This window comes from Festucalex cinctus, chromosome 17 (genome assembly GCF_051991245.1).
Source record: "Festucalex cinctus isolate MCC-2025b chromosome 17, RoL_Fcin_1.0, whole genome shotgun sequence".
Classification (NCBI taxonomy): Eukaryota; Metazoa; Chordata; class Actinopteri; order Syngnathiformes; family Syngnathidae; genus Festucalex; species Festucalex cinctus.
In genome coordinates, this window is record NC_135427.1 from 17,675,071 (window position 1) to 17,702,574 (window position 27,504).

A 27,504-nucleotide genomic window follows, 5' to 3' on the forward strand; every position below is an offset into this window, starting at 1 on the left:
GGACAAATTCCTCTCCCTGCCAGAGAGGGGCGCCATGGGATAAGGTCACCTCTCTGGCATTTATTTGTATTTTTTTTAACTTCTTTTCCTTTAGTCCTGGCTAACTAATGTCAGTGCTATCAACACACACCTCCGCCCCCACAAAAATACATATTGAGATTTTGTATCAATGTAATGCGAAAAAATATATATATATATATATATTTTTTTTTTTTTATACATCCACTCACTCACACAAGCTTACTTCTTGTAAGCCACACATGGGCCTCTCCCAGGCGGAGGATCGAACCCACGCCAACCGGCACCAAAGGCAAGTGACGGTTCGTAATGCGAAAAAAAATAAAAATAAAGAGCACATCGATGATGTCACACACAAACAAACACGCACACTTGTAATCTTTGTAGGTCGCAAGGACGTGAACGATGGCAACGTTTCACTAGTTAGCTGCTAACTTGACTTAGCATGTGTTTCCTTGTGTAGTGTTGTAATAATGAAAAATACTTCACGACGCATTTTCTCATTTGACGTTTATGGAGCTCATTTTGCCACTCATGGTCCTCCACAGTTGTGCAAAAACGTGCACCTGTTTCGGGTGGAGAGATTCTGCCACCTAGTGGTGACCATTGCACACACAATCTGTTCTTTGAAAATAAAAATAAAAACGATTTGATTGATTTTATTTTATTTTATTTTCCTTAACAGTCTAAATTTATAAGGGATTTTTCTAATTTACTAAACCAGTCAATCCATGTAAAATATCCCTTTTGGGGGAAAATATCAAATACGTAAGGGACAGTTTGATGCCTTTCTGATGTATTTTATTGACCGCGAAAAAAAAAAAAAAATCCATCCATGCGTGTAGTTCAAGCAGACGTGTCGAAGAGGCGGTCGATCATGTTCTCCACCTCTTCCGGACGGTACTTGTGGTACTTCTCCGGGTTCTTGGTGAACGGCAGGTTGGCGCATCTGCAAGTGCAAGTGCAAGTGCAAGTTCACATTTACAAAAAGTCAAGAAAAGAAAAGCATGGCAAGTGTTTGGAATAAAATGTTTAAAAAATATATATATATGGCCTTAAAAAGAAGTGTGTAAATTGTTTCCTTTTTTATGTTTTTTAAATAAAAATCACTACATTTAAATACAATTATTTATTTATTCATTTAAATCAATCAATCAATCAAAAAACTGGATTTTTTTTAATAAGGTGAAAATATTTAACATGTTAAAAATTTCTAAAAAACAATTTCTAAAATAAGGAAATTAAATTAAATTATTTATTTATTAATTCAAATAAAAATAAACAAAGGGGAAAATGTAAGAAAAAAAAAGTATTGGATCAGAAAAACGGTATAAAAAAAAAAGGTTTGTGTGAACAAGTGAAAATCTTTAAAATGTCTAAAAAAAATCTAATTTCTTTTTAATAAAAATAATAATAATTTAAATAAATGTATTTATTCATTTAAATCAAAATAAATAAAAAGGGGGAAATGTAAATAAAAGTACTGCATCAGAAAAAAAAAAAAAAAAAAAAAAAAGGTTTGTGCGAACAAGTGAAAATCTTTTTATGGAAAAATCTGCAATTTAAAAAAAAAAAATTAAAATAAAATTATTTATTTATTCATTGTAATAAAAATAAATAAATAGGTAAATGTAAAAAAACAAAAACAAAAAAACAGTATTGGATCAGAAAAATGAAAAATAATAAAAGATTTTGTGCGAACAAGTGAAAATCTATAAAATGTTTAAGGAAAAATCTGCATTTTTTTTTAAATAAAAAAAATTATTTAAATAAAATTATTCATTTATTAATTTTCATAAAAATAAATAACCAAAGGGATCAATAAAGTCAAGTCTAACTAAGTCTAACAAAAGGGGTAAATGTAAAAAAAACAAAAAAAAAACAATAAAAATGAAATAAAAAAATAAAATAAATAAATTTAAATAAAATTATTCATGAATTTAAATTTTAAAAATAAAAAATAAAAGGGGTAAATGTTAAAAAAGTACTGAATCAGAAAAATGCAAAAAAAAAAAAAAAAGTGTGAACAAATGAAAATCTTTAAAAAACAACAACTGCAAAACTGTAAGTGGAAAAACTGCATTGAAAATAATTAAAATCTTTATAAAAATAAAAATAAAATCATACATAAGTAAAAACAAGTGTAGAAAAATGGTGTTCAAAAGTGGCAAACTTTTGTACTGTGTATAACATGTCAGGGTGTCCATAAAATCTCTTTACAATTGTAAGAATTTCTTACAAAAGTCACGAGCAGATTTGTTTGAAGTATTTTTTTTTATTTTTTATTTGGAGTCATGTGTGCAATCAACGGTCAATCAATTTTCTTCCACAAGGACTGCAAAATCAACCGTCATCGTTTTCTTAAAACCGCCACCGCAGATGGACGGATGTATGGACAGACGGATTTATGGACGCCACATTTCATCAAGCATTTCCAGGGCGGACGATTGGAGGGAGGGGCCAAATTCTTTCTGGCTTATGTCCAATTGTGACGTCATCGACAGCGTGGATGATGTACGTGGCAAGAAATTCATGTGCAACTCACGAAATATGAATCAATTACCGGAAAACATATCTTGTAAGCAATTTGCATGTGCGCGTACCTGTGCAGGAATCCGGCGTAGGCGTGCGTGACGGCTCTCTTCTGCGCCAGGCGGATGAAGTCTCGCTGCTCCTTGTCTGGGACGGCCCACCCCTTGTGGATCTTGCACAATTCCTCCAGGCCCTCGTTGAAGCCCTGACACACCCGCATGCACGCCACCGTCAAACACACACACACGCACGCACGCACGCACGAGTCCGGTCGGCGCTCTGACCTTGAACTTGTCCTTGATCACCTGCCGTTCTTTGTCCTTGAGCTGAAAGGAGACGAGAGCCATGACCACGCATCCCGGGGCCAGATATGGATACAGTGTTACCTTGTTTATCGCGGATGTTACGTTACAAAATATACTTGAGATAATGGAAATCCACGTTAATTAAAAATTTTTTCAAAAATCCGTAAATTATAGATATTTTTTAATATGTTTTTTTTTCGTTTCGTTAGTTGTAATGTTGCCTGTTTATCAGAGAAATGCGACGTGAAGACGATGCAGACTGCCCTTGCACTAAAATATTACCAATTCGCTGAATTCTTGTCCTTGTTCTGGTGACAATATGGGGTCCGCTATTAGCTTATTTTCCTATACCCGCCGAAATTTTTACTGTATATAGCTACATGTAATCCAAATATATACCTGTACATGCCAAAACATAGTTGCTGTAAAATTTACAATAAAATTTACAGTATTTGAACGCTAACTATATATGAAATTACTGTACTTAGTTTTTACCCATAGCTTTTACAGAAATTTGTTACAATGTACCTAACTGTCAAATCCATATGATACCTGTATTTGTTATACAGTATGTTATATTTTAAAGTACTCAACAAGTACAACAAATAAATGTTAAATGTTTGATAATAAACATTACCAAAACTGAAAATAAATTATATGTAGTTTAATATGAACAAAAAAAAAAAAATGCATGTTTGTGTACTTTGGTTTTGCTGCAAGACATGGTTATCAATAATGTGACAGAACTTAACTGCCACTATGGGAATCATAAAACTTCAAAACTATGATTAAATCGGTTTTGTTTGTGAAAGCTGCTTCTTACAAAAAGCACATGATGACTAACTATGTGGGGCCAGAGATCTGTCTATATATTAGATTCATCATCCTTAACATTTATACAGTAGAGCTCATTTGTTTGGATGGCACAGTGTTAGGTTTAATAAATTATCACTGATTAATGATGATAACTGATCGCAGAACAACTCAGCATTTTTCATGGTGCCTGTCGTCATGAGTTATGCAGTGCCAAAGTGTATTATGTTGTTGTTTTTTATTTACTTATTATACAGCACAGTATATATATATATTTTGTCAGTTTTTTTTATATATGATTTGGTATGATTTTTAGTTTATATTTTTTTTTTCATTTGTCATTTCTTTTTTCCAGTCAGTTCCAGTGCATTTTTGGTTCGATCCTGACCTTGGCGCCGGGCTGGAAAGCGGGCAGGTTGCGCTCCGTCAGGTGTTCCGTCACTTTCAGCCAACTGATGAAAAAAAAGAGAAGAGCACAACAAATCGATGATGGCGGCGAGGAAGAGGATGATGAAGATTTGTACCTGCGTTGGTAAACGTGTATTTGCTGCTCGATGAGTTCTCGGTAGGACGTCTCGGCCCGCTTCTGCGTCACCGTCACCAACTGGATCAGCTCCGATCTACGCACACACATGCACGTTAACACACGTGTCACATGACCCACGTAACACGTGCACACGCGCGCGTTCTGACTTCTCGAGCGACTTGAGGATGTAGTTGTAGTTGTTGTGCAGGAAGATGGCGCTCAGTGCCGAATCCTCGTACACTTTGGACTTGCTCAACAGGTTCAGCTGAAGGTTGCCCAGAACTTTACCTGAACACATATACAAAAAAAAACCCAAAACAAAAAACCACGACCGTCAGGTGTGCGTGCTCGTGTGCTCATGCACGTGCGTGCGTACGTACAGATATACGTGCTGAGGAGGCGCTTGTTGAACTCCGACGTGTAGCTGCTTGATGACGACGTGGATTCTGAAAAAAACACAAAGGAAGCGTGAGGGTTGCCAGGGCAACGGGCCCAACCATTTGCCGTTGCTGCAGTAGCACAAAAAGGCCTCTAGGGGGCGTGCTTACCTCTTGGGTCTAAAGGGATATTGTAAGTGTCCCCCAGGACTAAAAATAGGGGAGTGGCCGAACCCGAACCCGACAGGCCAGAAAGAGGAAGAAGAAGATGTTAGTGCACAGGAAGTAGAAACGTCAGCAGGGGGGAGGAGCACAGGAAGTGGCATGCGACAAGCAGGAAGTGGAAGCTGGGAGGGGTGGGACGATACAATACGATATGTGATACAGATAACGATTATCTCACGATATACCGCCATTATCCATATATAGGTCAGGTCATAAATCCACAATAATCAAGGATAAGACGACTCAGGACATAAACGGATGAAAATAATTTCTTTTTGTACACAATATTCAAACTTGTGAGTGTATTTTATTTTTTTTTAAACAAATACAAATAACATGTCAAATCAGTCAAATAGTCAATTGTTTCATTTTATAAACTGACACCATTTATTTTTGGTGTAACGTTTGCAAAAGTAACTCAATACATAAAATTACTTAAATGTTAAATCAATATTAATATTCCTCAGCGATTGTGTGAGTCAAAAAGCCAAAACATAAAATATGTTTTAAAATGTTAAAATTGAAAAAATGGTGCATATTTTTTTTTGTGTAACATTGCAAAAGTAAATAAATAAAATGACTTAAATAATAAATCCAATTAAGTCAATATTAATATTCCTCAGAAATTGTGTGCTTCAAAAAGTTGAAACATAAAATATGTTTTCAAATGTTTCAAATTGAAGATATAATACATCTGCAATTGGCTGGCAACCAGTCCAGGGCGTCCCCCGCCTACTACCCAAGGCCAGCTGAGATGGGCATCAACACCCCCCGCGACCCTTGTGAGGAAAAAGCGGTCAAGAAAATGGATGGATGGATATAATACATAATTTTCTGTGTAAGATTGCAAAAGTAAATCAATAAATAAAATTACTTAAATATTAAATCAATATGAATATTCCTCGGAAATTGTGTGCTTCAAAAAGTGGAAACATAAATTGTTTTAAAATGTTGAAATTGAAGATAAAATACACATTCTTTGTGTAACATTGCAAAAGTAAATAAATTAATACAATTACTTAAATATTAAATCCAATTAAGTCAATATTAATATTCCTCAGAAATTGTGTGCTTCAAAAAGTCGAAACATAAATGTTTTAAAATGTTAAAATTGAAAATATAATACATATTTTTTTGTGTAACATTGAAAAAGTAAATAAATAAATGACTGAAATATTAAATCCAATTAAATCAATATTAATATTCCTCAGAAATTGTCTGCTTCAAAAACATCAAATATGTTTTAAAATGTTAAAATTGAAGCTATAATACACAATTTTTAGTAAGTTTTACAAGTGCGCTGATGAGTCTTCTTCTTTGCCTGAAGACGTGTCCATTTCCCTGCCACTCTTATAAAGAGCTCCCTCTAGAGTGGTTGAATAATAACTACAAATATTGACAGACTTGGCGTATGGCGTATCGATAATCTATCGGGAGACAAAGTATCATGATTTATCGCAATATCGATATATCGTCACACTCCAAGAATGTGGTGAATTTGCGGACGCAAACCAGGACGAGAGATTTTGTGGAGGTTGAGGTTGTGGGTCCACACGGGGGTCAAGCAGAGTGCGGACGCTAACACGCTAACATGCTAACACGCTAACCTTGCGAGGCCAGCATGGCCCCCGCTGTCTCGTGGAAGTCCAGCAGTTGCTGCAGGAAGAGGATGGCCTGAAGGGGGAGCCACAGTCACACAGGAAACAGGGTTATCATAGATTTGGAATTTGTCATTTTTTCCATTTCATTTTTTGAGTTTTGTTTTTAAACGGAGTTAGTTTTAATTAGTTTTCAGGGTGGTCCTGTTCATTTTTATTAGTTTTAGTTATTTAATAAATGCTTAGTTTTAGTTTGAGTATTAGTTTTTTTTTTTTTTATAGTGTGTTACTTGTGGGCAATATTTAAAAAAAAATAAAAAATCACCATGGGAGAGCACTGAAGGTGCTTTTCTATTTATCAAAATGAATCTACATGAAATCATATTTCATATCATCCCCAAAGGCTCGTGCATTAAATTAATTTCCAAAGACTAAAACCAAAACCATTTTTGCTATCATTATGGTTAGTTTTAGTTAGTTTTGTAAATATAATATTTTCATTTATAAAATAATGTATTTTTGCTTTTTTTTTTTTTTTTTTTTTTTTTTAGTTTTTAGTTTTTTAGACTCGGATAAAGATATGAGGTTATTATATCCATCCATCCATTTTCTTGACCGCTTATTCTTCACAAGGGTCGCGGGGGCTGCTGGCGCCTATCTCAGCTGGCTCTGGGCAGTAGGCGGGGGACACCCTGGACTGGTTGCCAACCAATCGCAGGGCACACAAAGACGAACAACCATCCACACTCACACGCACACCTAGGGACAATTCGGAGCGCCCAATTAACCTGCCATGCATGTCTTTGGAATGTGGGAGGAGACCGGAGTACCCGGAGAAGACCCACGCTGGCACGGGGAGAACATGCAAACTCCACCCAGGAAGGTCCGAGCCTGGACTCGAACCGGAGACCTCAGAACTGGGAAGCGGACGTGCTAACCACTCGACTACCGTGCCGCCCGGTTATTATAGTATTATTATTATTTATTTTATTTTCTCTTTTCTTTTTTTTTTTTTATAACTTTTTTTTTTTAATTAAATCTGGCATTGGGCGGTGCCATACAGTGCATGCGACATGGCGTCGCTCTACTATAGTGAGAGTGAGACTTAATGGCATCAAGTGGCGGGGCTAAACAAGGAAATGGCGCTGAGGTATTTGGAAGTGGAGATACTAAAGTTATCATCTTTAATGTGGAAAGCGGAGGCGGTGAGACTTGCACTGTGTGCAATGTGTTGCTAATCGCTGTTCATTAATGTAATCAAATAAAAGCGAAAATGCTTTTCCTTTTCGCTTTTATTTGATTACATTAATGAAATTATTTTTTAAACTTTAGTTTTAGTTTTTTTCATTAGGTATAGTTGACTCAAATAACCTCAGACAGGAAGTGGACGACGTAGACAAAACGTTTGGTCTTACGTTGCTGGTCAGCTCGTGCACGGTGCCGTCCTTGGGCATGTTATACTCCTTGTCGGGATCGTTCTGGGGACACGACAGCATGAATAAGATGATGATGACGATGATGATGAAGAGGCGAGGAAAAGTTACCTTGATGCTGTCGGCAAACTCCTCCAGCGCTTTGGCGCCGATACTCTCCATGGACGCAATGAGCGCCGGCAGCTTGTTCTTGGTGCTCGCCGCCGTGCCCTCCAAAACAAAACACGAAGACCGTCAAGCCCGACAGACCCCGCCTCCCTGACCCCGCCCACCCGTTGCCGCCTACCTGCAGCGTGGCGTCAAAGTCGCCCTTGTTGACCTTGAGGTGGCGGAGGACGGGGAAGATGGCTAGCACGGCCGAGTAGTCGTGGCGCAAGATGGCGCGGCGGGCAGCGCCCACAATGTTGTCGCCCTCCAGCATCACGTTATCCAGCGCCTCCTGCAGGAGACACGTTGACGTCGAACATCCGGAAGAGCGTAGACGCGGTGCAGTCGGGGGGCGTGGTCACCTGAATGAGCGAGTCGAAGGTTTTCTTCTGGTGGTGCTCGGGGATAACCTCGCTGAGGAGGGCGTATTCGCTCTGCGCCAGCTTGACGAAGGCGCTGATGCAGTGCACGTACGCGTCCAACTCCGCGTCCAGGCCCTCGTCCTTGCCTGGACACATTTTGCAACAAACCAAACAAAAGTTACACGTTGAACACCATCTTTCATTTATTCCGATTCAGAAATATAGCATTTGCATATTCATGATGAATAATTTCCCTTTAATAAAGTGTAAATATTACACAAACCAAGATTCCAAAATGGTTGAATAATATTTCAAACTTGTCTTATTCCTGGAGTGATATTTTTGAATAAAAATAAATTAAAGCAAACGTTACACATTGAACACCATCTTTCATTTTTTCAGATTAATAAATATATCATTTGTATATTCATGATTAATAATATACCATTAATAAAGTGTAAATATTACACGATCTATGATCCCAAAATATTTCAATATTATTTCAAACTTTGTTTTTACTTTGTCTTATTTTGACTTTATTTGCAAGTGAAATGTTTTTAGTCGTTTGTGCGGCACTCAATAAATTCATTACAATCCATTATTCAATTTTATTGAAATTATTTCATTAAAAATAATTTATGAAAAATGAGATATGAATATTATATTATTAGAAATATGAGTAAAAAAAATTGTATTATAAAAAACATTTCGTTTTCTATTCATTAAGCTGATTAATTAAAAAAAAGAAGAAAAAAAAAAAAAGAGTACTTTCTAAAAATGATTTTTTTTTTTATTTTAAACAATTTAATTATTTAAATATACAATTTCCCACTTTTCATATATTAATTTCATGGGTTTTTTTCACTGATGTCATCAGTAATGGATTTAAATAAATAACTAACACCATTTTACATTTAACCTTCAAAAACATTTGTGAATAGTTAAATATGAATATTCATTGTGGCGTTTACTGTAATTATAAACATGAGTAAAAACAAATTGTCTTATTTTGATAAACAACATTTTATTTGGTATATTTTCTATTAATTTAGCTGATTAATTATGGGGCAGTTAGCGGAAATAAAATAATATATTTTTTTTAATTATTTAATTATTTAAAGATACAATTTCCCACATTTTTCATATATTGATTTTATTTGATGCTTTTCTTTCACTGATGTCATCAATAACGGATTTGTGGAAATAATTGTAACATCATTTTACATTTAACCTTCAAAAACATTTGTGAATAGTTAATTATGAATATACATTGTGGCGTTTACTGTAATTATAAATATGAGCAAAAAGAAATTATTGTATTATTTTGATAAGCAATTTAATTAATTTGGTGTATTTTCTATTCTTTTAGCTGATTAATTATGGGGCAGTTAGCGTAAAAAAAAAAAAAAAAAATTAAAAAATTTTATTTTTCAAATGAGTTATTTAAAGATACAATTTCCCACATTTCATATTTTTATTTTTTTTTATTTGATCCTTTTCTTTCACTGATGTCATCAATAAAAGATTTGTGTAAATAATTGTAACATCATTTTACATTTAACCTTCCAAAACATTTGCAATAATTGGTTAATTGCAATGATTGAAATGAAATCCCAAAATTCAAAATGAAAACAAGTATTTTGACTTCTTCTCCGTGTTAAAGTCTGTCCGATAGAGAACGACTGGGCCCGGGTGGGGGCGGGGTTGGAGGGTGGGGACTCACCTGGGGGGCCAGCGTGCTTGTCGGCCAGCGCCTCAGAGATGAGTCTGACCCGCGGGTCGTGATCGAAACCTGCTGAGACGGACCTCGTCAGACCGCACCGCCTAGACGAGGCCCTTGGGGGGGAGGGGCAAAGCTAAACTCCACACCGGCCCACCACCGAGCACCCAGACGCAAGAAACGTGAACGCACGTCACAACAGCTCGGCCGCACCGCACCAGAGCCCCCTTTCACCACCGCGGACCGCAAGCACGACCACAGACGAGCGGGCGGAAGGGAGCAAACATGACTAGGAGGAGGAGGGTGACGGCAAAGAGGAGGGGCAGCGACAGTAGAAATAGGAGGGGTCAACTAAGAAGAGGAAGTAAAAGGAGGAGGACAAAGAGGAGGAACAAAAAGAGGAAGAGGAGGAGGTTGAAGACGGGGAAAATAAGAAGGAGAGAAGGAGTAACAGGAAGGAGAAGAAGAAAAAGAAGAAAAAGAACAGAAAAAGAAGAAGAAGAAGAAGAAGAAGAAGAAGAAGAAGAAGAAGAAGAATAGGAGGAACAGGAAGGAGAAGAGAAGGTCGAAAAGGAGGAGGAGCAAGAACAGGACGAGGAAGAGGAGGAAGATATGACGAAGAAAGATGTTCTGGTTCATCTCATACTGGGATAAAATCTTCAAAATTTATTATATAATATTATATAATAAATTAGAAATAAATGTAATAGAATTAATATTATTATATATAAAATAGAAATGTATATATATTTATAATTATTATTATTATTATTAGAATATATTTTAATAAGTATATTAAAATAAATATATATTAATTATATATTATATATAATATTTATTATTAATTTAAAAATATATTATATTTATTTAATAAATTGTATTTATAAAAAAAAAAAAAAAAAAAAAAAAAAAGAATAAATCTAAGGTCCAAGTCCCCAGTCCCAAGTGTGCCGTCCGCATCAGCGCTGTTGTGACTGTACGCCGTCACACCACAGGGAAGAAGAAGAAGAAGATAAAGAAGACGTGTGCCAGTTACCTTCCAGAGGTGCCAGGTTGGCCCCACCCTTTTTGCCATCCAGCCCATGCTGTGAGTACTGTTTGAGAAGGTTCTGAGCCTTGCGAATGGTCCCTGGCACCCCCAAGAGCAGCATGAGGAGGAGGAGGAGGAGGAAGGTCAGCAAAGGTCAGTCAGGAGGATCCCGACAGGAAGAAGAGCAAAAGTAGAGAAAGAAAGCACAGCCGAGAGAACCAGTGAGAGACCACCGAAGACCACCACAGACCGCATGCAGTTAGTTCTACAGTCAACCCTCGCCTCGGGGGATACATTCCACACTTACCACAAAAATAACCAGCGCGTCATCTGGACAGTTTTTATATTACGCAGTCAATCAGATAATAATAAAAAAAAATGTTTCCCATATAATACTCATTTAAAAAAAAAAAAAAAAAAAAAAAAAAAAAAAAAAAAAAGCTCGACAAATAAATCGATTACGAAAACATACGACAATATTTATTGGCATATTTTCTGCCTGTGAAAACTATTACTGTAGCTTCATTGAGGACCTTATCTGCCTTTTCTTCTTACGGCATGTGTTCAGGTGCAGCTCGGTGCTGCCCCACAAGTAGTGAGGCACGACGTGGTACTACATGCTACATTACGATTTGACCATCTAGCAGCCGGGCGGGGGGTTGACTGTAGTTTTGATTAGCGCCACTTCCAACTCATGCACACACGCACACACATGCTGCGTCATCGCCGTGACGACGACTGAGGTGGTCTCCTAGCAAGGGACAAGTGTCAGCAACACAAACTTGAGAGAGGAGAGCCAAGGGTTAATAACAACACGGTAACCACAAGTACACATACGCCATTAGTGGATGACGCCATATTGGATGTGGCAAAGCGGAAACTGAGGACAACAACTTCTTGCACGAGTTGACCAGTGTGACGTGATGAGCTTCTACTAGTTGCCACGTGTCACACTTGTAGCACTAACTGGGTCGCACCGACATTGATAATAACAAACCGAAAAAATGCACTGCCTTGCCTGCCCCCCCTGCCACATCCAATATGGTGGCCGTACGGCGAGAGGTGACGACGCAGTCTTACCGGGCCTCTTGGGAAGCCTCTTGGTGGGCGTGTCTTTGCGCTTGGCCTGGACGGCGGGCGAGTAGAGGACGCCCGAAGACGCGCTGTTCTTGCGGAAGTGCTCCTTCAGCCCTTTGATGGAACGATCCAGCTGGCTCGAGCGGATCTGGAAGTAGACCGTCATGAAATCTGCCAGATGAACAGCAGGGGGAAAAAAACAAAACATAACATTATTTTCACAGCAAATGACAGATTTTTTTTTTTTTTTTTTTTTTAAATATCTACACTTTTGGTTCAGATGATTAACATGAAAGTGAAAACGGGACCCCTTGACCTGTTTTCATGTGAAATGTCTATTTTATTTCAATTATTTTATTTATTTTTTGTGTATTTTAGTTATCTTTAAAATGAACGAAGATTTTGTCACGATGCAAGATATGTTCTTGAATGTATATGTGTGTTGAATTGTGTCAATAAAAGCATTAAAAAAAAAAAATGGCCGTCCCTTGAGATGGATTTTTTTTGCCGCGCGAGAGTCTGACCTTGATTGCGTCCGTATTCCACCAGCCATCCGCCAATGCAGATGATGTCGTGGAGGACGGCCTGCGGAAGGTGCTCCAGCACCACGTCCTCCTGGACGTCCAGCTCGTCGTCTGCGGCGCCGATGGCGTCCAGGATGAGGACGGGCGGCACGGGCTTGCTGTAGCGGGTCAGGAGGCCGCGGAACTCCGCCTCCAGGAGCTCCTTGCCCTTCTCGAAAAGTCCTTTCTGCGGAACACAACAGTTTTGAAGGAACATTCTTTCAAACAACAGCTGCCATTTGTTTTTTCCCCACTATGGAGGGGCGTAACCAACTTCAGTGCTGCCTCGCTATTGGTCGAAGGGAGGGGGAGGAGCATATACTGTAGCCATATTTCCAAAGCAACTCAATTGACACACTTTTTGTCGACATGGAGCTCATCAACGTACTGCGACATAGTTCCTGCGCTGCAGCATAACATACAATGACGGCAAAGCACTACTTTTGTCTCACTGAAGCTCATCAACTCACTTCAGCGCTGTTCTTTGCCACACGATGGCGCCAAAGCAATAATTTAACTGCACTGGCTGACATTGAGAACAGCAAACTACGAATGGAAAGGTTTGACTGAATAACGAGCAGGGTTATAATCGTTTTGGAATTTTTCTTTATAGTTCCTTTTTACTTCATTTTGACTTTTTTTAAAATTCAGTTTTTATTTGTTTTTCTTATTTTTAGCTTAATTTTGATTACTCTTAGTTGTTTTTTGTTTTTTTTAATATATGGAGTATTTGCTCAGTGCACAAGTATTTGCAATATATTTAAAATGAAGCCCAAAAGCTCATGCATGATAATTATTGTCAGTTTCTATCAATGTAAAATGTACTTTCAGTTAGTTTTAGTTCTTTAAAAGCATTTTTGATATTTTATTTCTTAAACAAAAATGCTTTTTTGTTCTCCCAATTGTAGTTTTAGTTAACAAAAATAAGTTTGATAGTGAGCAAATCCATGAGTAATAATGATTGTTCTCGTGTAAACGAGCTTGTTTGTCATTCGGCGGCCATCTTGTTTTGGTTTGCGATGCACACCACTTCAAACTTTTCAAACTATGAAAAGTACCAAAAAAAAAAAAAAAAAAAGAGCACTTTGAAAAGAAAAAGGTTGGTGACACGTCAAGTGTGATTCATTCCATGCGTAAAATGCGTCTGAAGGGACGAGCGGCAAGTCATACCACCGTGTTGAGTTCAGGGCTGTCGGGATTGTTGTCCTGGAAATACTCCACGGCCTTCTGGATCTTGGCAATGCACGCCAGGTACTCGTCCAGGCGGCCCGTTGGTCTGGGGCGCAAACGACAACAGTGTCAGGATCAACTCGACACCACCCCACCCCACCCCAGCACTCCTCACCCCTCCCTGATGATGCGGTCCGTGTCCTTGGCCACGTGGTAGTAGCTGATGACGTGGTCCATGCAGGACAGCGTCTTGTCCACATTGTCCTGCAGACGCTGCAGGTTCTCCGTCTGCTTGTGGACGGGGATGATGGAGTTCTCTAGCTGCATCAGACGGCTCTCGAACGACGACAGGATAGACACCTGTCACACCATCAAACACAGTTCACACAGGTTGGGGTCAAAACATGTCTGACGCCAAGGATGGACAAGTCTACCTTGACTAACACATTAATATTTCAACACCTAGAAGCAATTTGTTGAGTGTGTGTGTGTGTATGTGTGTGTGTCTGACCATTCCATTGGTCAGCTGATCACTCTTCTCCAGGTTCTCGCGAATGAATGCCAGAGTCTCTTGTTCCTGTACAAGAAGACACCCCGCGTTAGTTCTCCTTGTGAAATGAAAGCGAGTAGGGGAACAACACCACAATTCCAACAACAACAACAGTGAAGGCGTTCATAGACGTGAGGCTTAAATTTGTAAACTCGCACGACCTGCTTGAGCTTCTCCTCGATTTCTCTCTTCCTGGCGGACGCGTCCTCGGTGGGGATCATCTTGGCAACAAGCCGCCCACTTGCTGATTAAAAAGCAACAAACTAGTCCACTTAGGTGACCAAATTCATGATTTGGTCGCGAGAGGATAGGCTACGCGAGCTAGCTACAGCTTCGTCAGACGCTTCTGGGTATGACTTCAAAGCAAAATACCTTTCTACGGAACAAATAAGGTAAACTACTTAACTGCTTCTGTCAAACTATTGCTGATTTTCAAAAAACATATAAAATAATTTATTGTCAGCGCTGCGACATTTTTATTCATGTATTGTAAAGCGTCGGTTCATGATTACTCTTATTTTGAAAGTACTATAAAAAGAAATTTCCGGCAGGAAGCGTTTCGCCCATGTTGTTCAGGGTTTTTTATTGTATTGTATTTTTTTAATCAGGCTTTGACATAAATGTGTTTAGTGGTATAATGAGACCAAAAGTGGATAAAAAAAATTATTGTAAATTCTAAATTAATTTTCAGTGTCCGTCACGCGTGTGCAGTTCCCAACACTTCCACATAGGGTCGCTACTGCTATGGACTGATCTTAAGTACAGAACGACTAATTTAAAATGTTTAAAGCTTAAACTTTGAATTGTGGATATACCGTTCGACACGCATTTAATTACAAATTTGTCCTCTAGTTCGTTATTCGCGACGGCTTGACACGGAAGTTAAACACCGACCGGAAAAGGAACAAAGGAATCGTTTGCTTGGCGTTTTGTTTGTTTTCAGCACGTTTTTTGCAGTGCCGCGTTCTATTTGGTTCGTTAGTATGTATTTTTGGATTGTTTATATGCACAGAGGCGTTCACAATAAAGGAATATTGTCTCCACGTCGGCTGCTGCTCGTCTCCCTGCACGTCAGATGAAGAAAAGTGGCGACGTGTTGTGAAAAGGTAACTCGTGCTAAACTTTTTCCATGTTTTCGCAGCATGGTCCGCTAAGTATATTTTTGTTTAAAAAGAACCATCGTCTCCTATTTAGATTAGACTCGAAAACATTTTAGTGCGTTTACACAATCTAACGAGACACGATACGATTGTCCAGTGAAAAATGTGTTTATTAGTCCACTTGTCAAAACCGAATACGCGTGAGATAATAATAATAATAATAGTAATAATAATAATAATAATAATAATAATAATAATAATACAAAAAATAACAGCCAGCAGGATGAACGAAAATCCAGTTTGAGGATTTGAAAATGTTTTGAGTGTACCTGATGCCTTGTGGGATTCGTTGATGCTGCATTCGAGGATGGTCGGAATTTATCCGAGTTGCTTTTTCCTGAAAGCGTTCGAGGCGAAAGTAAACAACTAAGTTGTTGGATAGTGATAAATACGTATTTTTATTTTGATAAATTGTGTTTTTAATAAAAAATAATAATTCACGGTCGCCATTGTAGAGTGACGTCACATTGTGGTCCATCAGTTAATGCTGCATTCGAGGATGTTTTTTTTCTTTCTTTCTTTCTTTTTTTCTCCCTAGTTCCGACCTGAAAGTGTTCGAGGCGAAATTAAACAACCAAAATGGCGGATAGTGGTAATTTTTTTAGTTTTATTTTGGTTCTCAAATCTCTCACTTTATGATTGAAGAAAGTTATCTTTATACTGAAGTAAATTGTTTTTTACTATTCACGGTCTGTTTCCAAACGGGTCGCCATTGTAGAGTGACGTCATGTTGTAGTCCGTCGGTGAAGTCAGGGTCTTTTTATTTTCCGACTTCGCAAGTGGAATATCCGAGGTCAAGGGCCGTACACACTTCCGGGTTTGAATTCGGAAAAGTCCTATTTACGACCATTCTCGAATACAGCATAATGCTGCATTCGAGGATAGTCGGAAGTCGGAAATATCAGAGTTCAAACCAGGAAGTGCGCCCGGGAACACCCCCTGAACTCGGAAATTCCACTCGCCCAGTCGGAAAAAAACCAAGGACCCCGACTTCACGGGCGGACTACAATGTGACGTCACCGTGAATGGCAAAACACAATTTACTCGAGTATATAACTAGATATCCTTAGTTATACAAATGATAAAAAATTGCGAATATTGTGTGGTGATTTTAACATTGATTTATTAAATCCTAATGGACATCAGAAAACAACAGATTTTATAAATATGATGTATAGTAATAGTTTATTTCCTGTTATCATAGAACCTAGTAGAATAACAATCGATACAGCTACACTAATTGATAATATATTCACAAATAAAATTGACCTTAAAATAGAAAGTGGACTCCTTATTAATGATATAAGTGATCACCTCCCGATTTTTGCAATTTTTTATGATTATTTTGATAAAAAAATGAAGCCGATTACTTACACATTTGAAACTAGAGCAACAACACGCTCCATGGCTGCCTTTAAGTTGGATTTAGAGAAACACAACTGGTCTGAGGTTTATTCAAATAACGATCCTGATATTGCATATAGTGAATTTCAGTCAACCATTATTTCTTTATATAATAAACATTGTCCATCAATTAAGATTACAAGAAAGTATAAAGGTCCAAATAAGACATGGATGACGAAGGGGATACAGAAGGCATGTAAAAAGAAAAATAATTTATATAAAAGATTTATTAAATTGAGAACTGTGGAAGCTGAAACAAAGTATAAGATCTATAAAAATAAATTAGCAAATATTATTCGAATAAGAAAGAAAGATTATTACTATGAATTATTAGAACAGAATAAAAGCAATACACAAGAAATATGGAAAACACTAAATCATGTAATTAAAAAAAGTTCTAAAAAAACAAATTTTCCACAATATTTTATAAAAGATAACGATATGGTAATTGATGAAATTTCTGACATAGCTAATAATTTTAATGAATATTTAGTTAACGTGGGCAGCAACTTGGCAAACAAAATCCCAGAGCCAAGAAACAAACATGAAATAGATAAGAACATTGTAAATAATTCATCCACTATGTTCCTTAATGGTGTTAATGATATTGAAGTATTAAATGTTGTGAAAACATTAAAAAATAAAAAGTCTACTGACTGTCTTAACATTGATATGACATTAGTAAAAAGTATTATAGAATATATTGTACAACCTTTTACATATATTTGTAATTTCTCATTTAAAACTGGTATATTTCCATCAAAAATGAAGATAGCCAAAGTCATTCCTGTTCATAAAAGTGGAGAAAGACACACGTTTAATAACTACAGACCAATATCATTGTTGCCACAGTTCTCAAAAATTCTAGAAAAATTATTTTCATATAGATTGGATAATTTTATTGAGAAACATAAGCTCTTAAGTGAAACCCAATATGGGTTTAGAGAAAAACGGACCACCTCAATGGCAGTCATGGAGCTTGTAGAAGCAATATCTACCGAAATAGATAATAAAAAATTTACTGTTGGGATTTTTATGGATTTAAAAAAAGCTTTTGATACTATAGATCATTCTATATTAATGAATAAATTAAAGAAATATGGAATAAGAGGTTTAGCTTATAAGTGGATGAAAAGTTATTTGGAAAATAGATATTAGTATGTGCAGTTTAATAATGTACAATCAGAACACATGAAGATCACTCATGGAGTTCCCCAAGGGTCTGTGCTCGGTCCTAAATTATTTATACTGTATATAAATGATATTTGCTGTGTCTCAAAAACATTGAAAAGTGTCTTATTTGCTGATGATACAACTTTCTATTGTTCAGGAGAAAACCTGAAGCAGCTTCTGACTACTGTGGAGTATGAATTGAATATATTAAAAAAATGGTTTGATGTAAATAAATTATCATTGAATTTAAATAAAACCAAGTTCATAGTTTTTGGCACTAGACAAATCACTCATCAAGTCAAAATTATGGTGAATTCAATTGAAATAGAAAGGGTGAATGAAAATAAATTCCTTGGAGTTATTATCGATGATAAATTATGTTGGAAGCCACACATAGAAACTGTTAAAAGGAAAATGTCAAAAATCATAGGGATACTCTATAAAAGTAAGGATGTTTTAAACATGAAATCATTATATATATTATATAGTTCATTATTATTACCATATTTGACCTATTGTGTGGAATTATGGGGAATGGCATATAAAACAAATACTAACACCATTTTCAAATTGCAAAAGAAAGCTATAAGAATTATTAATGGATCAAAGTATACAGAGCCAACACATCCACTATTTATTAAATTAAATGCAATGAAATTTTATGACTTGGTGGATTTTAAAATAGCACAAATAATGTATAAAGTTTATAACAATTTACTCTGCCACAGTACTCAGAAGTTATTTGAAATTAGACACAGTCCTTATGATATAAGGGGTACAAGTGTGTACAAAAAACCCAAAACAAGAACAAATATTAAGCAAAGGTGTGTATCTGTAAAAGGTGTTGATCTGTGGAATCATTTGGAAATTGCTCTGAAAAATTGTGATTCAATGCTGGAGTTTAAAAAAATGTTTAAAAGTAAAGTTCAAAAAATTATCTATGTCAGACCAGTATATGAAAAATGTACATGTGAGTATGTGTAAGTGATCTGGATAGGTATTATGGTATATGTTTAGTAAATTTATGTATATATGTTTTTGGTAAATGTGAATATGTTAAGTGCACTTGTGTGTGTGTGTGTGTATATATATATATATATATATATATATATATATAACTTGGGTTATATATATCATTTATTATTTTATTATTATTTTTTAATAATTAGTAAATTAAAATTGTATTAATAATGAAATAAGTTTAAATATATTTAGTAAAAGGGGTAGGACTAGATAAGTTTTTAACTTCTTCCTACTCCCTTTTGAACATGTAAGTTATGATTAATTGAATGATTATGTTATTGGGATTTTCTTCTATTTTGATTGTTGTTTTTTGTTTTATCTCTGCTGTTCATCTGTTTATATGTTCAAAAAATAATAAAAGGAAAAGTAAAGGAAAGAGAGCTTTCTTCATTCATAAATATTTGCCATAACTTCATGCAACGTAACATACGTGACAGTATTGTCGCTATATCCCTGCGTGAAATTATACGGTCAACTATTTAACTGTATGGAATGCTTAGGAAATAAGATTAAAAAATAAATAAATAAATGAAGCAAAATTGCAAAAAGGTACGTTTTCTGGAGGTCATATTGAGTTTTGAGGACCAAAATAAAAAACAGTTTATCACTATCCGCCATTTTGGTTGTTTACTTTCACCTCGAACGCTTTGAGGTCGGAACTGGGAAGTTTCAACTCGGATATTTCCGACTTCCGACCGTCCTTGAATGCAGCATAAATTCCAGAGGGCGTGGCATCAGCGGTTGGCGAAGGCCGGTCTTGTGCGGGTGATGGGCGTGATACGGGTGGAGTCAGCAGAGCGGAGTGACCGGGAGGGGGCGTGGCTTAGTTTTGAAGGCACTCACCTGCTTGCTGACTCCATGTATCACCTTGTATTCTATGAAAAATAATCAACAGACAGAATGTCATCAAAACTTGAAAAATATGACATTTAGGAAGTAGTGACATGAATATTTAGGAGTATTTCAATTGTATGAAAACTTTTAGTTTTATGCAAATGAGCTTGACTGACTGCTTCCATTGGTGTTTTGTTGACATGATGGAGGCCGTTTGGGACACGGATGGCTCGACAACACAAGCATGTACCTGGAAAGCTGCTTTTCCACAGGTGAGTCGACTTTTTTTTTTTCACATGCTGTGTGCTTGACCAGGCGTGTCTGATGCCACTTTGATGTACTTGGACAAACAGAACAACATTCAATGCTTCGCAACATGTGCTTAAAAAAAAAACAAAAAAAACATAAATGATTGCAAAATGAATTATTTAGAAAATATAAACAAAATAAACATTTATTTTTTTAAATGTATTTTAAATAACTTGCCTACTTATTAAAATAAATACTACTTGTTAAAAAAAAAAAAGAAATCAAAGCAACTTTTTTTTCCCCCAAACGTATTTAAAAAAATTGCCTACTTATTAAAATAAATACTGTTAAAAAAAGTTAAATCAAAACTTATTTTTTCAAATGTATTTTACAAAAAAATTCTTTTATTAAAATAAATACAATTTGTTAAGTTAAATCAAAGCATTTTTTTTCAAATGTATTTTAAAAGTATTTTAAAAAATTGCCTACTTATTAAAATAAATACTATTTGTTCAAGTTAAATCAAAGCAACTTCTTTTTTCAAATGTATTTTACAAAAAATTCTTTTTATTAAAATAAATACAATTTGTTAAGTTAAATCAAAGCAACTTTTTTCAAATGTATTTTAAAAAATTGCCTATTTATTAAAATAAATACTATTTGTTTTTAAAAAAAAAACAGAAATCAAAGCAACTTCTTTTTTCAAATGCATTTTATAAAAAATATTTTTAGTAAAATAAATACAATATAAGTTAAATCAAAGCAACTTGTTTTTTCAAATGTATTTAAAAAAATTGCCTACTATTAAAATAAATACTATTCGTTAAAAAAGATAAATCAAAGCAACTTATTTTTTCAAATTATTTCTTAAAAGATTGTCTGTTAAATCAAAGCAAAATCTTTTTTCAAATGTATTTTTTTTTAAAAAGCCTACTTATTAAAATAAATATTTGTTAAAAAAGTTAAATCAAAGCAACTTCCTTTTTCAAATGTATTTTACAAAAAAAAATTTTTATTAAAATAAATACAATTTAAGTTAAATCAAAGCAATTTTGTTCAAATGTATTTAAAAAAAAATGCCTACTTGTTAAAATAAATAGTATTTGTTAAAAAAAAAAGTTAAATCAAACAACTTGTTTTTTCAAATGTATATTTAAAAAGATTGCCTACTTATTAAAATAAATACTATTCGTTAAAGATAAATCAAAGCAACGTATTTTTTCAAATTATTTCTTAAAAAATTGTCTGTTAAAATACATCCATCCATCCATCTTCTTCCGCTTATCCGGGGTCGGGTCGTGGGGGCAGCAGCTTCAGGAGGGTGTTAAAATACAATTTGTTAAAAAAAAAAGTTTAAAAAAAAAAGTTAAAAAAAAAAAAGTTAAAAAAAAAAACTTTTTTCAAATGTATTTAAAAAAAAAAAAATCCTACTTATTAAAATAAATATGTTAAAAAGTTAAATCAAAGCAACTTTTTTCAAATGTATTTTAAAAAATTGCCTATTTATTAAAATAAATACTATTTGTTTTTAAAAAAAAAACAGAAATCAAAGCAACTTCTTTTTTCAAATGCATTTTATAAAAAATATTTTTAGTAAAATAAATACAATATAAGTTAAATCAAAGCAACTTGTTTTTTCAAATGTATTTAAAAAAATTGCCTACTATTAAAATAAATACTATTCGTTAAAAAAGATAAATCAAAGCAACTTATTTTTTCAAATTATTTCTTAAAAGATTGTCTGTTAAATCAAAGCAAAATCTTTTTTCAAATGTATTTTTTTTTAAAAAGCCTACTTATTAAAATAAATATTTGTTAAAAAAGTTAAATCAAAGCAACTTCCTTTTTCAAATGTATTTTACAAAAAATTTTTTTTATTAAAATAAATACAATTTAAGTTAAATCAAAGCAATTTTGTTCAAATGTATTTAAAAAAAAATGCCTACTTGTTAAAATAAATAGTATTTGTTAAAAAAAAAAGTTAAATCAAACAACTTGTTTTTTCAAATGTATATTTAAAAAGATTGCCTACTTATTAAAATAAATACTATTCGTTAAAGATAAATCAAAGCAACGTATTTTTTCAAATTATTTCTTAAAAAATTGTCTGTTAAAATACATCCATCCATCCATCTTCTTCCGCTTATCCGGGGTCGGGTCGTGGGGGCAGCAGCTTCAGGAGGGTGTTAAAATACAATTTGTTAAAAAAAAAAGTTTAAAAAAAAAAGTTAAAAAAAAAAAAGTTAAAAAAAAAAACTTTTTTCAAATGTATTTAAAAAAAAAAAAATCCTACTTATTAAAATAAATATGTTAAAAAGTTAAATCAAAGCAACGTCTTTTTTTATTTTTTATTTTAAATGCCTATTTACTCAAATAAATACTATTTGTTTAAAAAAATAAAAAATAAAAAATGAAAGCACATGTGGAGGATCATTGAACGATGTACTTGTGTGGTTGCGCGTGCTTCCGTGTCGATGAATCGTGTTTGGCCAATGGAGAGATGTCAGTCAGTTGCTTTTTTGGTTGCGCTCATGTAGCCAATGACTTTATCCAAAATGGCCAAATTGTTTGCTTGTCGTTTTGACTCATGTATAGAGATTATGATAATCGATAGACAAGTGATGAGGTGTCAGTAGATAGCCTCAAGTGTACCTAATCAAGTGTCCAAATATTAGGTACACTCTGATTTCTTGACCAAGTGGACTTCATTGATTGACAGGTAGATGATGTCAACTTTAATATGTGTTGAAGGCATGCGTGCGACTTCAAATGCACATGTGAATAGTTTGAAAAATTGTTCTTTTACTGATGATTGCATATGCTAACCTTTGATTTTTTTTTTTTTTTTACATCGGCATTTTAATGACAATTTGGCATCATTACTCAGTCAGTTTTTGGTTGAGCTAGCTAACAATTGGACTTAGCTGAGTTGTGAGTCATTTGATGTGACTTTTTTTTTTTTTTTTTTTCTCCCCTGCCAGGATGGAGGATGTGTTGGTTGAACACGCAGCCGACTTGACATGTGGACAGGTCGTCCGTACTATCACATTGACAGCTAGCCGCTCAAGGACAGGTGTGTGCGCAATATTTGAAGGCAAATGTGCATGATGTCACAAAGCCATTCCCCCCCCCCAAAAAAAAAAATTTTTGTCCGATGGCGAGATGGCTCACATGACACACACACAACATGGCGTCTGTGGTGTGCCAGCAGTGTTTGTAACATGAGTCAAACATGAAATTGTGTCCAAAAAAAAGAAAAATTGTTCAACTGGAATCAGTGTCTCCGTGTTTTCCTTCTGTGACGTGTTCAAATGGTGACAATTTATCCATGTATTGTCAATGATTGCAAGCGGATTGTTCAGGTTTTCCTCGAAGATTTTGGGCCTCCCGTCTGAGCCGGCTTTCTTCATTTTTCAAGGCCAGATGTTGACATTTTCAGCACGATTTGAGGAAGCCTGCTAGGATCAGAGGCCAAACCGTCTTCGAGGACAAAGTGAACAATCCACTTGCGATCTATTCCAGGTGTGAAAAATTGCATTTTTGCTACTATTAAACCACAACATGCAAATGAATGGACATAGCTCCACCCACTTTAGGGGAAATTCATAATTGATTTGCATAATTGACCATGCCCACTCAGATTCAGCCAATCAGCTGGCAGTATGCAAATTGATTTACATAGCCACACCTACTTTCACACACAAAACAGGCTATATTGTGCAATTTGCATAGACACACCCACTTATGCAAATCACAAGATTGTGTAATTTGCATAACCCCCACCCACTTATGGAGCCAACCAATCAGATTGTCATTTAACTGAGAATCCACCAATCAGATTGCATCCTGTTCATAATTTGCATAACTCCACCTACCATGCATCTTGGCCACACCCCTTTATTTTTATTTTTTTACAAGATACATTTTAAGAAACGTTTTGGAATGTGGCAGTTGTATTGTTACAAAAAGTTCAGAAAAAGATTACGTTTTTCACCTTTTATTTTTTGCAGAGTACGTTAAATGGTAGAATGGCAAAAAAAAAACAACCTTAAGATTATAAAAAAAAAGGCTTAAAAACCTTGAGGTTGGATGACTTGATCACCGTCTGTCATCACAGGTGAAGTTGTGAAAGAGCAGGAGCAGATGGTGTGGACCTAAAGACAAAAACCACATCAGTGAGTCAAGTCAACTTGTGCAAAGTACGTTTTTGAAATGTGAATCAACTCAACCAGCACAGAAGGGGATCCCACAACTTAGCCAGGACGGGCGCCATGTTCCTCACCGCGACAACATTGGAGGACATTGAGGAGACGCTGGCCCAGCCGGACCGGAGGGTACTTTCTGACGCTGCTGCATTCACAGGAAGCCGACCAGCAAGAAAACATTCAAGTCACATTGAAAGAAGCGCACAACAACCAGGCAAGCTTCAATTTCACTTTATTAAACATGTCCAAAAAAAAAAAAAAAAAAAAAATCAGCAATGACGACCATGTACAACATGTTCACTTCCCCCTCTACAGGTGCAGGATGTTGGTGGCCAGACAGTTCTCTATGACCACAAATGCTTTGGCGCCACCTAGTGGACATCGAGGCATCAGCACAAAAAAATAAAAAACATACCTTTGAGGGTCCTGAGTGAAGCGCAGTTCAATGCAGCTAGCTTTTTTTGGGGGGGGGGGGGGGGGCTACAAAAAGAGACATGTTCAAATATGTTTTATCAAAAGTTCACATCGGCCATTTTGTTTTGTAGCATGCTCAAACCCAGCATGGTGCCCAATTCTTGTTCCTCAGGCAGCTTTGCTTCAAACCAAGATGATATTTTTACCTGCAAACACTGAGGGGAGGGAACAGGATGTCAGTCAGGAACGGTCAGTGCAAGTCACCCGACAGGTCATTACCCTCCTTCAGTCTTGCAACGTGAGGCCAACCTGTCAAACTTGTTTCCCAAGAAGCCTGCAAGGTGGACTTAATTAACGAGGTAGTGTACAGCGCAACATTTTGTCATCCGGGCCCTTCGAAATTCATACATTGTGATTGTCACGTGAATCACATCACTGGAAGCCTTCTGTTGGCAATTCAGCATGTTGTAGCTCATCTTCACCATGTGCTGAAACTCAAAACATATCACATTTTAATGTGTATGACTTTTTCTCACCAGTGGCGAGCTGGACGCCTGCGGCATGCTAGCTGGCCTGAAAAAACAAAAACAAAAAACAGACATTACATAGCTAGCTTGGAAACATGCATGCACATTTAACCAATGGGGAGAAAAAAAGATAGGGGAAGTAAGCAAGTTGACTTCAAGGGGAGTCCATTCGCTTCAAGATGCAAGCCTGTGGACAAATTAAAAGTTAATTCTCATTCAATTTGTTTAATGTACAAACGCTGGCAACCTACCTTCTGCCAAACGGTGCTCGTCTCCTGGAAAGGGGAAAGAAAACAGTGATTTAGTTAAAAACTACTTGTTATTCAAAATCTTCCGTTTAAGAGTTTAATAAAAAACGTTCATTAGAGCATTTCTTGCCATACATGTCAAATGAGTTTGTGTCATTTTAGTACGCGGTTGACGTTCATTGACCGCGATCGAGCAAACATTTTAGCTACCATGCTAGCAAGGTGTTTGCACGCTGAAATGGTCAAGATGGTAAAAGTTACAAACTACGAGTTTAAAAGGAATCTTTAAATTAAACAAACCTGTTGTCAAAGCTTTTGGTCATCTTGCCGAGATGAGTGGAGAACAGGCGGACGATGTCGACGTCAGGCTGGTGAAGAAAATAAAGATCTCACGTTCGATTAGTCGCACCTTATATAGGTTTTCGTCGTCACGTGCTATTTTTTTTTTCCAAAAGCTTTATTTAACCAAGGGGACAAAAAGTCAACTACATTTAGACAAAAAAAAAATCCTGATAAAATCCATAAAATACCCGACGGGGGATCGAACCCTCCTCGTCTGAACCGGAGGCCAAGTCGTTAACCGCTCGTCCAAACTGCCCTGCCACCGTTTCTCCTTTCTCTCATAATTATGCTATAGAGTGACAAATGACTCAAGCGAACTATACAACCGGTGATTCTATGAATAGAACGGAAAACCCCAGAGTTCTCAAAGGAAACGTAGTCGAGTGGTATACGACATTGCTTTCGGTTTACTTGTGCTCGTGTTCGAGCCTCACTTTCTGCAACTTTCACATTTCATCCTTATGTTAGTTCGAGGTTGCGGAAGCGAGGATCGAACCCGCGATCACTAGAACCGGAGGCAAAGTCTTATACCATTCGGCCATCGTGGTCGAAGCTGTTTGGCATTTTTAAAGTGTATTTGTATGATTTCCATTTGAGTTTATGAACCCAATAAATGTGACAAGATCAAATTTTACAGTGGGAGAAACTGGCTGAGGGGTTTGTAACTAAGGTTTCGGATTCCACAGACTCGGGTTCGATTGCTGGTTGGCAAAAAATAATGAAGGTGATGAGTATCTTGTAATTCGAAAATTGGGGGCGCCCCCAACTTTTACCAGCCATTAACACCATCAGATACTTACTTATTTTATTTTTTTTCCTTCCAATTGCCGCATCCACATCCTGGTAGTCAGCTGCGTTATGTAACCTACACAAGTGGGAATCCAACGATTGTTTTCACAGCTCACGAACGAGTCAATTCTCGTCCCACCCTGAATGTAGTTACTCCGGTCATCCACAGGAGGGCAATATTGCATCGTATCTATCATATTTCTTGTTGCTCCGTTTACCTCGAAACTTTCACCACGACTCAACAATTCTTTTTCTTTTTCTTTTTCTTTTTTAAAACTATATTTCCTTGGCGGGTTTGATGATGATGCGCGTCTTATAACGGCACGCTTATTGTTTTATCACATTATTGAACAATGACAAACGAGCCGCAACCCAGGTATCTTAATCTGAAAATGTCACCTTGTCAGCCAATGAGTGCGCCATCTTTTGGAGACATGTGGTACTGTACGCAAGCAACTCACTTCTATGTTGAGGACTTTTTTTTCCGAACTTAATGGCCTCGATCAATGTTTGTCAAACCCTGGTCGTTCCTCGGTTCACACTATCTATGCAGCCTGTTTTCTCATGTCTCCATATTCCGAAGCAGGTGAGGATCGTCATCAGGCTTCTCCGGAGCTAGCTGACAAGCTGTCATTGGAATGACACGCGTTGGCAAAAGTGCTTGTTGGTCAACACAAACCACACCACATC

General features: G+C 36.2%; 2 protein-coding genes and 2 long non-coding RNA genes across 15 annotated transcripts; 2 read left to right on the forward strand and 2 right to left on the reverse strand.

The window, feature by feature from the left end:
• On the forward strand, positions 1-3,023 carry LOC144004737 (uncharacterized). Of its 2 annotated transcripts, XR_013279437.1 has the most exons (3): positions 1-310; positions 2,352-2,532; positions 2,630-3,023. It is a non-coding gene; the product is annotated as an uncharacterized LOC144004737 (long non-coding RNA). The 2 variants fall into 2 exon arrangements; XR_013279436.1 differs by lacking the exon at positions 1-310 and having other exon boundaries at positions 1,888-2,532.
• Positions 676-14,988, reverse strand: exoc7 (exocyst complex component 7). Of its 8 annotated transcripts, XM_077502209.1 has the most exons (21): positions 14,608-14,988; positions 14,408-14,473; positions 14,072-14,256; positions 13,897-14,002; positions 12,688-12,913; positions 12,167-12,334; positions 11,093-11,185; positions 10,060-10,128; positions 8,337-8,482; positions 8,114-8,266; positions 7,939-8,037; positions 7,810-7,872; positions 6,404-6,470; positions 4,743-4,781; positions 4,575-4,640; positions 4,362-4,482; positions 4,193-4,288; positions 4,057-4,120; positions 2,835-2,876; positions 2,622-2,755; positions 676-967 (listed from the first exon to the last, which is right to left on the reverse strand). In XM_077502209.1, exons 1-21 carry the CDS (start codon positions 14,665-14,667, stop codon positions 865-867), a joined length of 2,166 nt encoding a protein of 721 aa, XP_077358335.1. In that variant the 5' UTR covers positions 14,668-14,988; the 3' UTR covers positions 676-864. The 8 variants fall into 8 exon arrangements, with proteins under 8 accessions (XP_077358335.1, XP_077358329.1, XP_077358328.1 ...); XM_077502203.1 differs by lacking the exon at positions 11,093-11,185 and having other exon boundaries at positions 14,608-14,987; XM_077502202.1 differs by lacking the exon at positions 10,060-10,128 and having other exon boundaries at positions 14,608-14,987.
• Positions 14,495-24,915, forward strand: LOC144004736 (uncharacterized). Of its 4 annotated transcripts, XM_077502212.1 has the most exons (7): positions 14,495-15,419; positions 15,522-15,551; positions 20,243-20,312; positions 23,271-23,362; positions 24,407-24,435; positions 24,522-24,708; positions 24,810-24,915. In XM_077502212.1, the coding sequence occupies exons 3-7, from the start codon at positions 20,266-20,268 to the stop codon at positions 24,842-24,844; spliced, it is 390 nt and encodes a 129-aa protein (XP_077358338.1). In that variant the 5' UTR covers positions 14,495-15,419; positions 15,522-15,551; positions 20,243-20,265; the 3' UTR covers positions 24,845-24,915. The 4 variants fall into 4 exon arrangements, 2 of the variants coding, with proteins under 2 accessions (XP_077358338.1, XP_077358337.1); XR_013279434.1 differs by adding an exon at positions 23,708-23,811 and having other exon boundaries at positions 14,495-15,552; positions 20,250-20,312; positions 24,407-24,708; XR_013279435.1 differs by adding an exon at positions 23,713-23,811 and having other exon boundaries at positions 14,495-15,552; positions 20,250-20,312; positions 24,407-24,708.
• LOC144004738 (uncharacterized) lies at positions 24,435-26,064 on the reverse strand. The gene is made up of 3 exons (XR_013279438.1): positions 25,984-26,064; positions 25,687-25,710; positions 24,435-25,622 (listed from the first exon to the last, which is right to left on the reverse strand). It is a non-coding gene; the product is annotated as an uncharacterized LOC144004738 (long non-coding RNA).
• Between the last annotated feature and the right edge of the window lie 1,440 nt (positions 26,065-27,504).